At 36.0% G+C, this 20511-nt stretch overlaps 1 protein-coding gene across 6 annotated transcripts in view; it reads left to right on the forward strand.

Moving 5' to 3' along the window:
* Nucleotides 1-20511, forward strand: part of LOC145980126 (piezo-type mechanosensitive ion channel component-like) — a 224241-nt gene that overhangs the window by 124320 nt on the left and 79410 nt on the right. For all 6 annotated transcript variants that reach the window (XR_014440830.1, XM_083113141.1, XM_083113139.1 and 3 more), the window contains exon 28: nucleotides 9971-10043. Coding sequence is in view for 5 of the 6 variants with exons in the window: in XM_083113141.1 (XP_082969267.1) it covers nucleotides 9971-10043 (73 nt within the window). In the remaining variant the exon portion in view is untranslated. The remainder of the gene's footprint in view (nucleotides 1-9970; nucleotides 10044-20511) is intronic.

A 20511-nucleotide genomic window follows, 5' to 3' on the forward strand; every position in this document is an offset into this window, starting at 1 on the left:
TTTTAAACACAGGAACAATTATGGATTCTTTCCACTGTTGAGAGATTTCTTCTTTATTCCATATTAAACAAATTAATTTATGAATTTGACATATTAATGAATTTCCACCATATTTAATTAACTCAGCTGGTATTAAATCAATGCCAGGTGCTTTGTTATTCTTTAGCCTTTTAATAGCATCTTTAACTTCAGTCAAGTTAGGTTCTGGAACTAAAGGTTCTGCTGTGTGCACTTCATTTACTTCTGATTTATCTCCTACATGGAGATTTAAAAGGTCATTAAAGTAGTTCTTCCATCTATTTAGAATATCACTTGGGTCAGCTAGAAAATCACCGTCTTTATCTTTTATCAAGTTTACTTTAGGTTGCTGTCGTATGCCGATTGAACTTGAACGCCAGACCTGATTAATATATGTTGTTCGTCTTTAGTCTGTGCATTGCTTCTCTCATGTATGTCTCTAAATCATAGCCGTTCTTCGTGACGAGACTTCTATCATTTATACCATTATGTAAGTTATTGTACTAGTTCTGTTGCTGTGTTCCTGAATTATACGCTTTTGCTTGTGTTACAAATTACGTCTTATTCTTAACTCCATTTCTTGGATAATCGAAGAACTGAAAGAACCCGAAACTCAACAATGGCGACGAGGATCTTGGAAACTTTATTTGATACCTATTTCTCGTAATTTTACATATTTCTTGTGATTGTTCTTCAAGCTGTCTGTTGGAGGTAAGAATCTCTGTACAAAATGCAAAAGTTGTCACATTTTTCTGAATTCTGCAGGGAGCAGGAAAGTATTAAACAATACTTTGATAGATTCGAGCATTTCTGCAAAGCTTCAGGCATTCCCGATGATAAGGCTAAGCATATTCTATTAGCGGTTATAGGACACAGAACGTATGCTGATTTGTACAATCTCATACAACCTAAACCAATATCAGAGCTCAGTCTTGCTCAAATTCAACAAACATTAATCCGCCATTATGAGCCCAAGAAGAATCTCGTACTTGAAAGGCATAAGTTTTTTCTTATCAAACAGAAAGATAATCAAAGCATTCCTGATTTCATTGTGCAAATCAAAGAGCAAGCCTCAAAATGTGATTTTGGTGATCTCATTGATTCAATGTGTCGCGACGTATTTATTCTTGGCATGAGAAGTGTGCGTGTTAGAAATAGACTGTTATCAGATCCTGATTTGACCTTGAAAAAGGCAATAGATACGGCCATGTATCTCAACGAGCTAGAATTAAATGAGGGAATTGTTAACCAAAGTCACTCAAAGAATGCTGTGGAACATTCTGGAACTCCGACTGAATTCACTTCGCATATCCAAAACAGGTACAAGGGCAATCTTCGAATGAACATCAGACAAAGTAAAACTGATATAAGGAGTATTGGTAACAAATCAAACAATGATTCTGGTAAACCGTGTGATAATTGTAATTCTTTTCATCCTAACGGGAAATGCCCAGCTTTCGGTGCTACTTGCAGATATTGTAAAAAGAAAAATCATTTCTTAACAGCCTGCAAGAAGAGAGAATATAACAATTCCAGCAAAAACAAATTGGTTTCTAGCACAAACATTGTGTTTAACACACGTATCAATAAAAGATCTATCAATGTTCCAGCTTATTCAAAACCTACGATTGTACCAAACAATCACAGCGATTTCAAGCGATCACATTTTTCAGATTTTAATGTGCCGTGCATTCCCATAGATCACAAATTTGCAGATATTCAAGAAGAAAAATCTGAGAGCGAATTTGTTGATTACAGTGCCGCTGGTATCCAACGTAACGCTCAGTGTCCAGAAATTTTCACTACTTTCGTTACTAAAGAAAGTGAATCTGTTTGGCATACACAGGGATCGTTGTTTATCGACTTACAAGTCAACAATTCTAAGATTACATTCCTAGTGGATACAGGTTCTGTTTATACTTTAATTGACAGTGGACAATTTGAGTCTTCATTGCGAGGTTGCACTATACACAATTTTCCTATCATCTAGAAAGCAGCAATTGGTAATAATCTTGGTGTTTTAGGAAAAGTTAACGTTGAAGTTGTATTTCAAGGAATGAAACATAACTTAGATATGATTGTTGTAAAGACAAAATTGAATCGTTCGATTATGGGTTTATCTTGGATTGACAATTTCATGCCTGAATGGCGAAACATTTTTGTTTCACATGTCCCTCAGATGGTTGCAACTACTGTTGAATCATCGGCAATAAAGGAACTGGTTGCGAATCTAAGGAAAGATTTTCCTATACCTTTTGATGGTGACATGACCAAGTCGATCAAGCGCTTCGAGATAGACTTGCCACTGAAAGACGATGCTACACCTGTGTTCAAGAGATTTTACGACGTACCGTACTCGCTTAAGGAACCAGTCAAGGATGAATTACAGAAGTTGGTTAGTGACGGAGTCATTGAACCGATCAAATCATCATCGTGGGCTTCTCCTCTTGTTGCTGTTCGTAAGAAAAACGGTGAATTAAGGCTATGTGTGTCTTACAAGAACACTGTAAATCCGCAACTTAGGAAGATGGGACATCCGTTACCTAAAATAGAGGACCTCTTCAACAAGATGGTTGGTTGTAGTTGGTTCGTTTCATTTGACCTTCGAAGGGCTTACCTTCAGTTACGTCTATCTCTACAGGCTCAGAAGGTCCTTGTCTTCAACACGGAATTCGGGTTATTCAGACAGTTGAAGCTTCCCTTTGGAGTAAACTCTGCCAGTGCCATTTTCCAAGCCACGATGGAGCAGATATTGATGGGTGTAGACAAGGTTTCCATTTTCCAAGACGACATTTTAGTAGGAGGAATTACTCTTGAGGAGTGCTATGATAAAGCACGAAAGGTGCTAAATCTTTTCTCCGATTATGGCATCCGGATAAATGAACAAAAGTCTGTGTTCTTTGTACAAAATGTGAAGTATCTGGGACATTCTCTTTCACAGGAGGGAATTCGTCCTCTGAAAGAAAACATTGATAAAATAATTCAATGTAAGCCGCCCACTAATGTTGGCGAATTGAAGTCATTTCTCAGTATGGTCACGTATTACGCTTCGTACTTGCCAAACCTAGCTGACTGTGGTGCCAATTTATATGATCTGTTGAAGAATGGGGTACGCTGGTCATGGACAGATGTTCATCAGAAGGAATTACAGGATGTCAAGAATCTGCTGTCTAAGGACTTAGTACGCACTGTATATGATACTAACAAAGACTTATACCTCATGTTGGATGCATCTCCTACCGCTATGGGAGCAGCCATAATGCACAAGATAAACGGAGTCCTAAAGCCTATCATGTGTATGGCCGGTACTTTATCCGCTGCGGAAAGGAACTACACTCAATTGGAAAGAGAATCTCTTGCATTAGTCCGTGGAGTCAAATACTTTCACAAGTATCTCATTGGACGACATTTTGTTGCGTTCACCGACTCGAAACCTTTATCTCACCTGCTGGATCCTAGAAGTAACCTGCCTGCTTTAGCCATCAGCAGAATCAACAGATGGAAGTTAGTATTGGAAGAATATGACTTCAAAACTGTTTACACATCACATGTTGAGTTGGCTGATGCACTGTCTAGAATTTGTGTTCCAGACGATCCAGTTCGTGATTATTATGATGATTTCGCATGTCAGTTGACAGCTGAGCCGGTTGTCCTTAATCTTATTGAATCTTCAGTGTTGACGCACATTTCGCTGGAATTACAACGTGATCCTGAGCTTTCTAAGGTCTTCGAATATGTGCAAGGGAGATGGCCACAATTCATCGGGAGAACAAAAGGTCATCCTCTCAGAAAAATATTCGACAGACGATATGATGTCCACATACAGAAGGGATGTATTTTCGTGGGCGAAAGACTGGTCGTACCTGAATCTTGTATCCAAAGTGTCCTATCTCTGTTGCACAAATTCCACCAGGGAACATGCAAAATGAAGGAAATAGCTCGTTCATCATTCTTCTGGAACACGATGAACGAAGATATTGAGAGGGTTACGTCTTTGTGTGACACATGTTTGCGATACAATAACAGGCCCAAAGTACCGGGTACCGCATTCGAAACATGGCCTATTGCATCGCAGCCTTTTGAGCGTGTTCATCTTGATTTCTTCCATTTCTCAGACATGAATTTCTTGTTGCTAGTTGACGCTTATTCTCATTGGATATCGGTATGGAGAGTGAAGAATATGCAATTTGACACCATGATTGGTCATTTAGATGAATTTTCTTCATGCTTTGGATATCCGAAAACCTATGTAACTGACAATGGCCAACCATTTGCATCGTCAGAGTTCAACTCTTATTGCTCAAAGAGGAATATCAAGCTTCTTCAATCAGCTCCGTACACCCCCCAATCAAATGGTCTAGCTGAAAGGAATGTTGGGGTGGTGAAGAACTTACTCGAAAAGAACTTTTCAAATCGTTCATGCATCACGTTGAGAGAGATGGACAAGTTCGTTCTTGAGCTTTTAGGCAGATTAAGGAATACTCCAGTGCACGGGTATAGTCCAGCAGAACGTTTGCTTAAGTTTCGGCCAAGAACAGACACTTCCGCTTTTGACACGTCAAATAGTTCCAAGAATCAACCTATTGGTCCCGTTCCGTTCGTGCCGGGGGAAAAGGTACTTGTGGAACGTCACATGAAACAATTCAGCCATGGGTCCAAGTACAAAATCGGCGAAATTGTTAAATTGATGGGCCGGAAGATGGCGAAGGTGATTGTGGATAATGACATGATTGTTGTTCATCTCACGAAGCTTAAGAGGTATCCCGACAAGGTTAGAAAAGACACCTTCATCCGAAATCAAAGTCGACCGTGCGGAAACAACCCAATGCTTGTTAGAGAGGAGGACTATCTCCCAGTACCTGCTACTGAAGATCCAGTGGAACCTCCAAATGCGATCTGCAACAATCAACTGGTTAGGAGATCACAGAGACCAAGACGACTGCCTGACCGCTATGGGCAAACTCCATGAAACGGGAGTCTCTTCAACCAAAGGGGGGGGGGGGCAGAGTGTCGTATGCCGATTGAACTTGAACGCCAGACCTGATTAATATATGTTGTTCGTCTTTAGTCTGTGCATTGCTTCTCTCATGTATGTCTCTAAATCATAGCCGTTCTTCGTGACGAGACTTCTATCATTTATACCATTATGTAAGTTATTGTACTAGTTCTGTTGCTGTGTTCCTGAATTATACGCTTTTGCTTGTGTTACAAATTACGTCTTATTCTTAACTCCATTTCTTGGATAATCGAAGAACTGAAAGAACCCGAAACTCAACAGTTGCCACCCCTTTCTAAACTCATTTACACCTCTATATAAATCTCTGATATTTTTATTTTTGCTGTTTGTTTCAATTTCGTTAATTTTGCTTTTCAAGTAATCTCTTTTTTTTACTTCTAAACGTGCGGTTAACGTCTCGCTTTATTCTATTATAATTGTTTAGATTTGTATCATCAGAGTTATTTAACCACCTAAGTCTAGCCTGATTTCTTATTTCTATTACATTATGACATTCATTGTCAAACCATGGCTTACTTTTTCTCGGTTTATGGTATCCTATACTTTCTTTAGCTGCTGATTCTATTGCATTACGTATGTGCTCCCAATTCTTATTTACGTCTGTTTCATTTATATTTTCATCATCATTTAAATCCTGCAAAACATCAAATCTATTTGACAGTTTAATTTGGTAATCTTTCTTAATTCTTTCATCAGTAAACTTTCCTGTATCAAATTTTATAACTTTTAGATTTTGTTGCTTATGATTTATCACTGAGAGTCTTTCTCTGAATTTAGCAATTACTAAATAATGGTCACTGGCACAGTCAGCACCTCTATGTGTACGAACGTCAATTATACTAGTATGCCTTCTCTTATCAATGAGAATATGATCTATCTGATTATGAGTTTTACCATCTGGAGAAGACCAGGTATGTTTATGGATATCTTTATGTTTAAATGTGGTACTTTTCACAATTAAATTTTTTGTGGTTGCAAAAGTAATCAATCTTATACCATTATCATTACTTAATTCATGAAGACTTTATTTACCAATCGTGGGTTTAAATGTCTCTTCTTTGCCAATCTGTGCATTACAGTCACCTAACAGAATTTTCATATCATACTGAGAAAATTTATCAAAGACCTGTTCTAACTCTGTATAAAAATCATCTTTAGTATTATCATCTTTATCTTCCGTTGGTGCATGTATGTTTATTAAAATAATTTTACACCACCTACCCTGTAAAACTGCATATGATATCCTATCATTAATAAATTCTACTGTTTTAAGAGCCGAGATAATTCTATTATTTATGAAAAAGCCTGTTCCAAAATTATGATTTTCAGTACTACCATAGAAAAAAGTATAATTTTTAGTTTTACAATTCCCTTCTCCTGGCCACCTAACTTCCTGGACAGCTACTACATCTAATTTATACTTAAATATCTCATTAACTGTACACTGAAATGCCCCAGGCCGGTAAAGGCTCAGAACATTCCAGGTGCCTAATTTAATATCCTTGTTCCTAATGTAGATCTTATCCTTAGTCCAGGGACCTCCCACCCGGAGATCCAAACGGGGGACTATTTTACCTCCGGAATATTTTACCTTGGGAACATCCATGGCCTTATATTGCTGTTTCTTGACATGTCTTTTTACAGTGCAGAGTTGTCAGCTCTACGCCTAACCCCCAATGGAGGAACTACTACACAAGACAAACATAAACACATTAGACAGCACAATTACTACACAAGACGAACACAAACACATTAGACAGCACAACTACTACACAAGACACACACAAACACATCACAACTATAACACAATATAAACACAAACACATCACAGCTACTACACAATATAAACACAAACAAACTACACACCACAACTACTACACAATACAAACACAAACAAATTAGACAGCACAACTACTATGCAAGACAAAAGAAACATACTAGACAGCACAACTACTACACAAACATACTAGACAGCACAAGTACAACACAAGACACATACATACACACCACCGATACTACACAAGACAAGCAGAAACACATTAGGCAGCATAACTACTACACAAGACAATCCCAATCACACTATACAGCACAACTACTACACAAGACAAACCCACATACAAGCACACCACAACTACTACACAAGGCAAACAAACACAGTAGACACCACAACTACTACACAAGACAAACCCAAACAAACTACACAGCACAACTACTGCACAAGACACACAAACACATAACGACCACTACACAAGAAAAAACACAAACGCACAACTACTACTACGCAAGATTATGAAGAAAAAAATTACAATTTTACAAATATACTGATACACCAATATGCACTGCATTAGAGGTCTTTTTATGAAGTGCAATCAGGGATGACTGATTCTTCGGAACTAGAAACTCACTTGAATTTGTGATGTGTATATCAAAGAATGCAGCATATCACATTTTCATTCACATTGATATGTACAATATGGCAGCAAGCGCACCTGAGAAATTAATTATTTTTTAAAAAAAAAAATTTCCCCATTTGAGACGGCTTAGGAAAGTGGATGTGTATACCTTCTGAGAATGGATTTAAGGCATAAGTTAAACACCACTATTAACATCTATGCCCAAATCAAAATTTGCTGGACTTTGTTTACAGGAAAATCATGGCTGTGAGAGATGCAATAATTATGCTCACTTTTTCTACATATCCGATGAAAGCACACACTACTTGCTCTTAAAACATACAGGGGATTAGTATTTTGTAATTTTGATATTTTGAAAATATCATTTCAGTTTTTCACATTAAACCATAAGTTTTCAGCTTCAGAGTTGTTACCGAATTTCTTATGAAAATATAGGACTATACATGATTATTGATATTCTTCTACAATCTGACAATATACTGGCCAAGGGAGAAATTTATTTTATTAAAAACATAAACTATATGTCACGTTCCAACCTTCTAGCAAGGTGCTCTTCAGAGTCTGCACCAAGTACAAATGTAACAAGGTACAAAACAGGACGACCATATATACACAAAATTACTCCCCTCCAGACTATTAGAAAGTTGTTCTGGTAAATTCTAGCAGGTGACTTTCCCTTGTCAACTGTACTTTCACCTGAAAGGCTAATCATTTTCTTTCATCTGGAATGTGGTTGGACTCTTTATCTCACGCTCTTTTTCCTTCATTCTTCTTCCTTCTTCTCTTTTCCTTCTTCATGATCTGTCCTGCCGAAGTAATGCAGCGTTACATTGATTCATTAATATTTTACGCACGAAAGTCTTGGTCAACCCTGAACAACCCTTGTAATATCAACAATATGTAAGAATAATTGATAAAATATGTACCAAATATGTATTATCAAAAGGATATGTAACTAAATATGCAGTATGAATGAAATAATAATCGACTATCCAAGCAATTTCAAGAATTCTGCTAGATATTTCTTTTATTTGAACATATTGAACTTAATTTTAAGGACATAAGTTGTTCAATTTTAAATTTGTATCAAATTTATAAACTCAAAAACGCACAACAGCATGTATACATATTAAAGAAACCAATTTTGTCAATTATTATTTACTTTTCACATCGCAAATTATTGTAGACCATGTACATAGATATGTAAGAGAGCTTTTTGTAACTTTTAAACATTTTTTTAATAGAAAAAGCATCAACAGAAAGAACAATCGAATTAAAATACGTAGCTATTTTGGAACTTCTTGTAAAAGGGAACATATTATGTAACTCTCTATGTAAATGAAAGAAAGAAGCCTTCTTGCACACACTAAATGCGATACGAGAATATATATCCAGAAAAGGGGGTGGGGAACTCCAGCATCGTTCGATGAATAACAGAATAAAAGTCCTCCTCTTTTTTTCCTTCTGCCTGTCTTTCGATTTGGCAGTCAATTGTAGGTGACAGTAAGCACTATGCATCATCATTGATTAGAAAATATGACATTACAGGGTGATTATAAAGTTTTGATCCATTTCCATAAAAAATTAGATACCAGAATCAAACCAATAATGAGAATGGAAAACCCAACACTCAGCAACACACAATCCATCAAAACTTCCACAGATAATGCAAACCCAACCTCAGAGAAACACACAATCCATCACAGGTTGCACCGAGCCCCATTCCAAATGACCACCCTGCACGTAATTAGAGTGGAGTACTTACACATTAATATTAATCTATATTTTGAACAACTTTTATTTATTACAGTTGTTGGTGACATTACTGGCATTGGTCAGTATTGGCTCAGCCCTAATTATAATGACATATAAATGAAAGCAATAACAAGATGGCTGCATTACACACTCAGGCAAAGGTTATTTATAGAAATATCGTGTCGGTAAAATGGTCCAATTTTACTGTTAGCTCCTCCCTATATACCTATATTGATCAGTACTGATAGAGTACTGATAAATCTGTCCATCTTTAATTTAGTTAATGCTTATTTAGCATGTAATGCCTGTGTGAATGTGGGGTTATAATTAACCACAACAATTTTTAAACATGTATAACAATTACGTGTTTTAAGTAACTTGACTGATTGGATGAGGGAGGGGGAGACATGTTTTAGAAAAATATTAGTCCTCAGCCACAGGATTTTGGGGGGGAACATATAATCAAGGTTCCACATTAAGTGAAAAATTAAAGAGTTTTATTTTTTTAAAAAAAATCTTATGTGAAGCTTAATTCAACTACTGCCCCCTGCCCTTAAAAAAATTAGAATCTTATAATCTGAAGTCTGTAATAACCCCACCATAATAGTTAGAGTTTAATCATTTTAGGACTACTTGTCCTACTTGAATTATTGTGAATACAGAGAAAACAAATGTATTCTAAGGATTTATGTAATTATTTAATCCATGCTTTGACTTATTTGTTAGAAATTATCATGAAACTTGCTTTTGTTGAATCTTTTTGCAGGAGGAAGATTTTACATATGAAACTGAAATGCTAAAGATGAGATCAACCCTATTGGCAGAGGATATATTGAAAAGTATGTAAAATATGATTTGAATTTGAATTCTATTTTTCTTCCGTTGACCCTTGATTAAAAGGGCATGGAAAACGTCAAGATACATAATGAAATAATAATTACTTAAGTACATCATAACAAAATAGAAGAAACATTGTGTAGTACATTACGTCACTACACCAAAGTAAAAATTAAAAAATACACTTCATTACACTACAATAAAAATAAAAACACATTATCATTGTTGCATGATTGAAATAAGAATACAATTAAAATACATATTTTTTAGTACATTGGCCTTGTATTGTCTTGTTCCATGAATTCTCTGATACTGTAGAGAGCTCTATCTGTCAAATATTTTTTTATTGTTTGTATTTGTTTATCTTTTGGAGATATCAGTTTTATGTCATGAGGTAGCTGGTTGCAGAATATTTTTCCGGCATTCATTGGTGATTGTTTTGAGATATTGAGTCTGTGTTGGTTCTGGTAATAATTATCTTTCCCCCTTGTATTGTGGTTGTGTAATTGGTTATTTTTAGTCATGCTTCCAGTATTTAGAACAAACGTTATAGCCTTATAGATGTATAGGGAGTATATTGTCATTATTTGTTTCTCCCTGAATAACTCTTTGCAAGATTCCCTACGGCCTAGTTTGTACATTATTCTAAGTGCTCTCTTTTGAAGTCTCAGTATTCTGAGAGTATTATTATAAAATGATCCACCCCAAGCTATTATGCCATATTCAACATAGGGGTAAATAATTCTATAATATATGCATTCGTTAATTTCTGTTAAATTATATTCAGCCATTTGTTTTAGCAGGTATAGATTAGATGATAGTTTACTGCAGATGTTGTTAATTTGTTCTTCCCACGTTAATTTTTGATCTAGTGTTATTCCCAAAAACTTTACTGAAGATACAGTTTCTATGGGCACATTGTCTATGCATAGTGTTTGTGACTCAAAATCCATGTTTCGGATTGTATTGAATATCATAAATTTTGTTTTATTGTTGTTTATTATTAATCCATGCGAAGTTAAGTATTGTGCCAGTTGGTTTATGGTGATAAAAGTGTTTATTTCAAGCTTCCTAGGGTCGATACCTCTGGCAAGAACAGTTGTGTCATCTGCATAGGTGACAATTTTTTTGTTTGGGTATTCTGGTACATTGTTTATGTACAAAATAAAGAGCAGGGGCCTCAGGATTGATCCTTGGGGTATCCCCATTAACACTTTCGTACTTTGTGATTTAAAGTTAGTGACTATACCATGCATGTTGTAGCTTATTTGAGTAATTTGCATTCTGTCCCGTAGATAAGATTGTATAAGTTCATAAGCTATCCCTCTTATTCCTATATTGCTTAGTTTGACCATAAGCAGGTCATGTCTTACCCTATCGAATGCCTTGGAAAGATCTAGATATATAGTGTTTGCAGCTTCGTGTTTCTCTAATGTTTCGGTTACATAATCGATTAACTGTGCTAGAGCTGTGTTTATTGATTTCCCTTTCTGGAATCCATGCTGGTTTCTGTTTATTATGCTATATTTGTTACAAAACTTGATAATATAATTTGATAATTTTTTTCCCAGTATCTTTGAAAAAGCAGATGTTAGGGAGATAGGTCTGTAGTTCTCAATGTCTGTTGCAGCTCCTTTTTTGAATATGGGTATCACTGTGCTGTGTTTTAGAACTTTGGGGAATGTACCAACTTTTATTGAATTGTTGACTGCATACAGCAGGAGTTCTAAAATAGATTCTGAGCAGGATTTAATAAGTTCAGCTGACCATTCATCAGGTCCCTGTGATTTTTGTTTTTTAAACCTTGTATGACTTTTTTTTAGCTCATTAGCACTTACTTCTGGGATGTATATACTGTTTGGCCAATATTTCTCGATTGGGATCTCTAGTGTATTGTCATTATTTTCATTCTCTCTGTTTGTGTTGGTTAAGTTTATAAAATATTCGTTGAATAAGTTACATATGATATTGGGGTCAATTACTTTAGTGTCATCCTTGATGACTTTTATGTTTGCCTTATCATTGTTTGTGTTTGATACACGGTGATTGTTTACTATTTTCCAAATGGCTTTTTGTTTATTAACAGACTTTTTTATTTGTTTACTGAAAATATTTTATTTTTGTTTCTTTATGGCTTTCTTGAATAGTTTTTTTTACATTTTTGAACTTTTCCTGGTGCTTAGTGTCATTTGTAATTCTAAATTTTTCATATTCTATTTTCATATTACTTTTCAAAAGTATAATTTCTTCTGTTAGTAGCACTTTCTTCTTATTAGGGTATATTCTTTTTGTTGTTTTGGGACAAGCTACATTTAAATAATATGTTAAGTGGCTTATTATATTAGCAATTCCCAGATATCATCCGTGTCAGTTATTTGGTAAAGGTCTATCCAAATTTCCTGATGTAAGAGGTATTTAAGATAATCTATATTTTGCTCACATGTATCCCTACATTCTATTGTGTAACTTTTTGCGTATTCTAACCTTTTCCCTTGTATTGTAATTTTTTGAGACGTGTGGTCAGAGATAAGCGTATGTAGGACTTCAGCTTTAATGTGATTTGATTGTATGTTTGTTATTACATGGTCAATCAGGGTTTCTGTACTTTCTGTTATTCGAGTTGTCTTGAATTATTTGAGTTAGGTTGTTTGACTTCAAGGTATCCAAGTATTGAGCACAGTTTGTGTCTTGTTTTAGAAGATCTATGTTTATATCTCCAACTATTAATAGTTTATGTTTTTTTTCAGATGGTTTAACATGTTGTCCAAAGCATTTACAAAGAGATTTATGTCACTGTTTGGTGATCTGTATACTGCTATAATCTTAAATGTATCTAATCCTATATTAAGCTCTACACCACTAACTTCTAGTATATTTTCCATACAGTATTTGTCAAGGTTTAACACTTTTTTGATATTTTGTACACTATTTTTTATGAAGATCGCAGTGCCACCATTTTTTTGAATTGACCTGTGGTAAACTGCATGTAGATTGTAACCTGTAATTGTGCATAATTTATAATTTTCAGACCTGAGACCATGTTCAGTAACTACGAATATATCTGGTGTGCACTCAGCATTATTTCCAGTTGGTCAATTTTGTTGGAAATACTCTGTACATTGTTATGGAGAACTGTAATCGTTCCTTCTTGGTTTCGCAGGCTGTTTTTATTGGGGATTTGGTTATCATAAGTATGCTTATCACTTACCATAAAAAATCGTTTTTCAGTTTACTGGGTGTACATTTCTTCTGTTGAGATGACCGTACATTTGGAGCATTCACTTTTTCACTACACTTTTCACTGCTATCTTCGGTGTCGTAACTGATTATAGCACAATCACTGTTTTCAGATTGTACTTATACCATGGAAGAATGTGTTTCTTCCTCAATTTCCCTTTGGTTTATGCCATTCTCCTCACTTTCTTCACTTGATTTCGATTTCAGAGGTATGCTATGTTGAACTGGGGAGGTATTTCCATTGCACAAGTTTACTAAACACTGAGTAATGTAGATTGGGGACTACATGATTAAGAATACCGAGAAATTCATGTTTCGTGTGTTACTATGTATTCATATGACAACATAGCCATAGCATACAAGAATTTCCACCTCAGTGGTCAAGTGCATTGGTCTACTCACATTCTCACCATCAAAGGTTCTGGATTCAAGTCCTGTTCTGGTGATTGGTTTTCCTTTTGTGAGTACCCCTTCATCAGTTTAATCAAATCATGATTCATCCTCATCCTTGTGATTATGTTGAAGAAACAGAATACGGATATAAATTTAGAAGGAGAACAAAAATGCAGGATAAAAGAGCATTTGGATAATTTTCAATTGCCAAAAAATATTGTCTCATCCTTCAACATGAATCCAAGCATGCAGTGGCTACTGTGAAGTTAAGAGAACAATCCAAATCCTCCTTTGTAATAGAGTGGCGTATTCTGAAAATTTGACCTGGTTTATCAAAATTTTTATTTATTGCAGTGGCTTATTCTCCCATGCTATCTGCAGTTACCAGCAGTAAACCAACTTTTTTCATATACATAGAAATTTCTGGAAAATTTGAAGTTGACAGGCTTCTGTTTTTGTTTTTGTTGCACGTTTGGTGGTTATTTTTTGATAAACCAGGTAAAATTTTCAGAATGTGCCACTGATAAATTGTGTATTTATTATACAGCCCTTCTAGATTAATTAGATATAATCAAAATAGAACATCAATGCAGGCATGCAGTAAAACAAAAACAAAAGTCCAGAACTACAAGTTTTCCATTTTTCATAAAATTTCTCTTTTTACCTAAAATTGAACCTGGATTCCCCTTCACCAAGGAAAATTTCCCTGCATGTAGCAACACTGCCTATGTGAAGTGTGGCACAGAAAGTAGGAAGGAACAAGCAGTGTTCTTCTGCCAACATTGTTGGCAGCATTGGAACTGAGCATGTAGGGTGCATGTTTTTAAATAGCCAGTCGCCAACTTTCTCTTCGGCTCCCTCGCCTTCCCACATACAATCGGGGAGGAAACCCAGTGGTCTGAATGGTTTGATGGAGAACAATCAGTGGCATTCATAAACCAGTATTTAAGTCCTTTAAATAATTTACTTAAATTTGGATTTAGAAGCTAATATAAATGAACAATTACCCATGTATTAAAGCCACATGCATAGAAATATATGAAAAAGAAAGTTTGTTAACTGGCGTTAAACGTGATAACATGGAGAATATGCTACTGTTATAATGCTCACAAACTAATATCACAACTAAATAACCATTGTCACAACATGCACATGCTTGCTCGCTCTCAATCAATTTTTTGTCAAAAGATTCCTTTATATTCACTTGCAAGACAATCATAATGTTAAACCAGTTGGCACTTAATCTCAAGCTCCACTTTTACCACATCATTCTGACTGGCTTGATGGCCGAACATCTTAATTTGTCAATCTTCGAAGTCACCATTGAAGTCCCCAGATTCAAGCCCCTGGCTGATTATGGGTGTTCTTGAGTGTTCCTTCATCATTTTCATCTAATCATCACTTATTCTCAGTCATGATGAGGCAAATGTAGCAGAAAAGCAAAGTAAAATATGCAGAATACAAATAAACATATTTTTTTCAGTGCATAATTAATAAAATATTCTGCAATTTGTGAAACTCCCAACATATTCAGATTGCAAGAGTGACTGTTGGAATTTCATGTACGTTCAGAAACTCCCGTCTGACTTTTAAGTGAAAGATCCCAAGATATACATATTTCCATTTTCATTGCTACGTGATTTGATAACAATTAAGAAGAGTGGAGATTAGAATCAAAGTGGAAAAAAGAAGAAAAATCTCCAATATTTACAGTGTTTTATAGATCTTTGCACATCTAAATTATGACTGCCTATGTAGTACAGATATACAAAGTCTTTTCTCTATTCCTAGTAAAACCAATGTTCTAGATTTGGAGTAGTTTTTATCGTGTACTTTTTCACCAGTTGATCATCCACTCTCACCATCCCTGATAACATAGTGGTTTAGAAAAATGAAATTAAATAACGAAATTAAATACATGTTAAAGATGTTCTCTGATATTAGCCACATTTTATTGAAAAGAAGAGTAGGTTAAAGATAATAAGGAAATCAAAAAAGAGTGAACTCTGTCTATCAGTCTGGAAATCCTGGAAATGTCAAGTATTTACTTTGGAAAAGTCATGTAAAAGTCTGGAAAAAATCAACATTTTCATAGTAATGCAGTAAAAGTGGGGTTTTGAACAAATGAACAAACAAAAGGGTCAATCAAGAAATGTTAAATGTGTTGTCGACAAACTATACTTCAGTTTAATATACTGAGTATTACCAATAGTTACAGTAGAAATAGTATATTAAATAGTCTAGGAAAAGGGGTCATGTTTGGAACTTTTATCATGCAGAAATCAGCAACAATAAGTGGTTTTCATGTAGGAATCTGTTACAATAAGTGGGTATTGATATTTACCACTTTCTTGTTGCATTTTTTTGAGGATTTTTTTTATCTGGAGCAATGTGTTAGTAAATTGTACTATTTGGTCTAGGAATTAATTCGTGCGCCTGGACAAGAGATGGCGTAGCGAGCGTATCGTCCCACAGTTCCCACATGCGTTGAAAACTCCTGTCAGCGCGCATCGTTCATAGTATAGGGCAGTTGATTGATGCGTCAACAACAGCATTTTGTAGTCAACTGAACATGCCGCAGTTCGTGCCAGATAAAGTGTTTTTGCAGGGTGTTCTGCTTCATTACTTTAACATGCAGAAAAGTGCTACCGAAAGTCATCGTATTTTGGTGGAAGTGTATGGTGACCATGTGCTAGCTGACCGAACGTGTCAGAAGTGGTTTGCACGGTTTAGAAGTGGTGATTTCGGCCTGGAAGACAAAGAGCGACCTGGACAGCCAAAAAAATTTGAAGACGAAGAATTGAGAGCATTGCTCGATCAGGATTCGTGTCAAACGCAGGAAGAACTTGCAGAAGCATTAGGCGTTGATCAAACAACAGTTTCCAAACGCCTCAAAGCCAAGGGAATGATTCAAAAGATGTCACATTGGGTTCCACATGAATTAAAAGACAGAGACGTTGAAAGACGAAAAACCATTAGCAAATAGCTGCTTCAAAGACAGAAAAGAAAGGGGTTTTTGCATCGCATTGTTGCTGGCGATGAGAAGTGGATCCGTTACGAGAACCTGAAACAAAAAAAGGCCTGGGTGAAGCCAGGTGAACCAGGTCCATCACAACCGAAACGAGATATTCACTGTGCAAAGGTTATGCTGTGCATATGGTGGGATATGAAAGGTGTGGTGTACTATGAGCTGCTGCAACCGGGTGAAACTATTAATGGAAAACATTATCGATGACAATTAATGCGTTTGAAGCAAGCTCTGGCCAGGAAACGACCAGAATGGGAGAACAGACATGATAAACTTATTTTTCAACATGATAACGCTCGCCCACATGTCGCAAAACCGGTCAAAACCTATTTAGAAAATGTCGGATGGGAAGTTTTACCCACCCGCCGTATTCACCAGACGTTGCTCCTTCGGACTACTACTTGTTCGATTGCATGAATAACGATTTGATTAGACAGCGGTTCACTTCTTCAGAAGATATCGAAAAATGGGTCTCTGACTGGATCACTTCAAAGGATGAGGACTTCTTTCGCCACGGAATCCGTAACTTGCCTGACAGATGGGTGAAAGTGGTGGCTCGCGATGGACAATATTTTTTTAAAGGTATTTATGTATTTTGTGTTTGAACTACAGCTTCAATGTGTGCGTAACAACCGCATGAATTAATTCCTAGACCAAATATAATTATGTATTATTTGCTCTCTCATTATTGTGATTTTTTTTTAAAGAATTCTTTGTTAATGATTAGTCAATACATTTTAAGTGTTTCATAGAAACCCATGTTCAGTGCCGGATCTACAAATCTTGGGCCTCCCTGCAAGTCCCCCTCTACCTACCTATCTGTGTGTGCACGCGCACACACACACACCCACGCACACGCGTGGGGGAACCTCATTGGTGTGTTCCAAGCGGACATCCGCCATATTGAATTCAACTCATTTTTTTTTAAAAAATGGGAAGGGGGTGATGTGATATATAGAAGAGGTGTTTGCAGATTTTGCCAAATTCTACAACTATGCAACAAGTTTCAAGTCAATGAAAATATTCTCAACCTTCCTTTTCAGTTGTCAATGTCATTCTTGTTTGAGACAGTAGTGCGTGTGGGTGTTTAGAATCGCGAATGTGGGAAATTAAATGTCTTGGGAACGAGACAAATTTCGTAAATTTTAATCAGGATTCCAAAAGGCTATAAAAGAGGGAAAAAGGGGGATTTGCATTTAAAAATTGAGAAGGGTGACTTTGAAAAAATGTTACTACCTCTAAATACGGCTTGCTTCAAATTCCACCACAATGCATAAATGGAAATAATGGCAAAATCCTGGGGTTTAGTGTTAGTGTTGTTGTTGGTGATTAGTCACAGCCGTCAGTGCCAGTGGCAGTGATGATCTTAAATTTAACTCTTCTGTGAGCCAGGTGGCAATGTAGGAACAAATTGCGAGGAAGTGTGTATTTCATCTTCTGCACCAGATGATAGAATAGTTCTGCCTCTGCTTCCAGACTCGGGGGAGTGACCGTTGGTTTTAAATAATAAATTTGCAGTACATGGCTGCAAACACAAAGGATATTTATTCTAGGGTTTATAGCGCAATAACGAGGTCTCAATCAGCAAAAGCCATTAAGAAATGTTGTTTACCTTGATGACACATACCTTCCTCCCTACATGGTGTCAAATTTTAGATTTCATTGGTGGTAAAAGGGGATACGATGATCATGCGCATGGGTATAACAATAGATAATAATTACTAATAACCATGCTTGCTTTAGCATAGAATTTTACGAAAAAACGGATGATATCATAATTTTCAATTTTCATAATACAGGGGCCTCGCAGATATACAGGGTTATTATAAATGATGGATCCATTTTCAAAACGTCATAGGTAGGGAAGTACATATCCAAATTGAACAAGCTATATACCAATGGAAAGAGGAAGGTTCAAAGTTTCTGGCGGGCAGCGGCCGGCGGACTGTGGTGGTTGCGGAAGCGGCCGGTAGAGTTCGCGAGAGGACCGTTTCTGTCAGTTGTGAGTGAGATGGCGACCTTGGCTACCGTGTCGATGTTTTCCGTGCAGCCAATGGTGGCCACATTGAACATTTATAACAGTTACAAACATTGTGGTAACAAACTTTGAACCTTCCTCTTTCCATTGGTATATAGCTTGTTCACTTTGGATTTGTACCTCAATAAATATGATGTTTTGAAAATGGGTCCATCATTTATAATAACCCTAGTTTGCACAGGACCTCGCGTTTCCTAACAGTGGCCCTGTGCCCCTGTTACTAGTTACTTGCTTCCCTCTCTCATCCAACAGCCAGATACTGTTCTGTTTATTGTCACATTATTACCTTGGTTAAGTGGGATTCTAAGGAGGGATATTTGGCTAAAACATAGGGGCTTTCTTCCAGATATGTTCATGTACACTAATTGCCCTAATGATTCAGTCTGAAAAAGTTAGGACTTTTTGTTTTGATGAAATTGTAGGCTCCCTGGAACTGAAATTTAGAATTCATTTTTACATCTACAAATCAGATTTAGATACCATGTCATATCATTATCAAAATAATTGTCTGTAATTATCTATTTTGAATAACAAGATATACATAATACAGGTTATATCTGTCATAAAGTGGTAAATTAACGAATCTAAGAGTTTGATTCTTAAATATGTTAAATTTGCCACTTTATTAGTGAACACTTTGATACTGAAATACTACAGTAGACACTATAGTTTTATTAATTTACAACCCAATTTTAAAAAATTGCATAAAATAGCATTTCTCTTACTAATGACTAGAGACCGGATTTTAGGCAAAATGCCTATTCGTTTTCGATGCTGGTAGACAAAAATTGAACACAAAAATACACCGATCCAAAGGTTCTTAACATTCTGAACAATACTTTATGTTGCCTTTTTTGCCTATTTCACCTTATGCTGCTTTTTTCAAACATTTTAGCCTTTTTTTGCCTCTTTTGTTATTCCGACAAGGCATTTTTTAAAATTACATTTCTCTTCTATTTGGTTTCATTTTTCAATAACCCTTGTTATTCAAATTATTATTTGAAGATTTTAAAGATTTAAGAACAATTTAAGTCCTTCTCTTCAATTTTTAATGCCTCTTCTTCAATTTTCACTACCTCTTTCTGAAACTTGACTGCCTTTTTTCAATTTTTCGTTGCCTTTTTGCCTGCCATTTTTAATACTTTTTAGTGCCTGAACATCCGGGCTCTACTAATGACTGTGCAATGATGCCTAAATCTGCTGATATTTCAGTTTTAGTTTTATGTGGATTAACATACACTTCCTGTATAAATTTTACTTTCTGGTCAAACGTGTAACTTTTCCTAACTTTTCCTCTTTCTGTTGTCCATGGCCGACCAGTATCAGCTGAAAACTCACTATTGTGACATTGTTGTAGCTTGGTTACGTACAAATCAACTGTATTTTATGAAAATTAGTACGTATAACACTGAATTATGTATAAATGCATTACATACAAATAAGGTTTAGTGAACACATTTTTAAATTATATTTTACCTGAACCTACAGTAATTTACATGTAAACCAGAATTACGCCGAACTGAGTTACGAATACAGCAGTCTCAACCGTATTATCTTCACATGTAACGGTAATGTTGTGAAGAGAAGCTGAACAGTAGTTGACTGTTGGGTAGACGATGATGTTTGAATTTTTGTTTTAAGGCCACTTCATGCACAAGTAGGCTAATCAGAACTGGGCCTACAGTTTAAAGTGGAATCTGAACCATCAGGTGACACCACCAGGCATCAAACCCAGGACCCTTTGATTACAAGGTAGCGATCTTACACTTTGCCA

The sequence above is a fragment of the Lepisma saccharinum genome, chromosome 27, assembly GCF_977018435.1.
Source record: "Lepisma saccharinum chromosome 27, izLepSacc3.1, whole genome shotgun sequence".
NCBI classification, from domain to species: Eukaryota; Metazoa; Arthropoda; class Insecta; order Zygentoma; family Lepismatidae; genus Lepisma; species Lepisma saccharinum.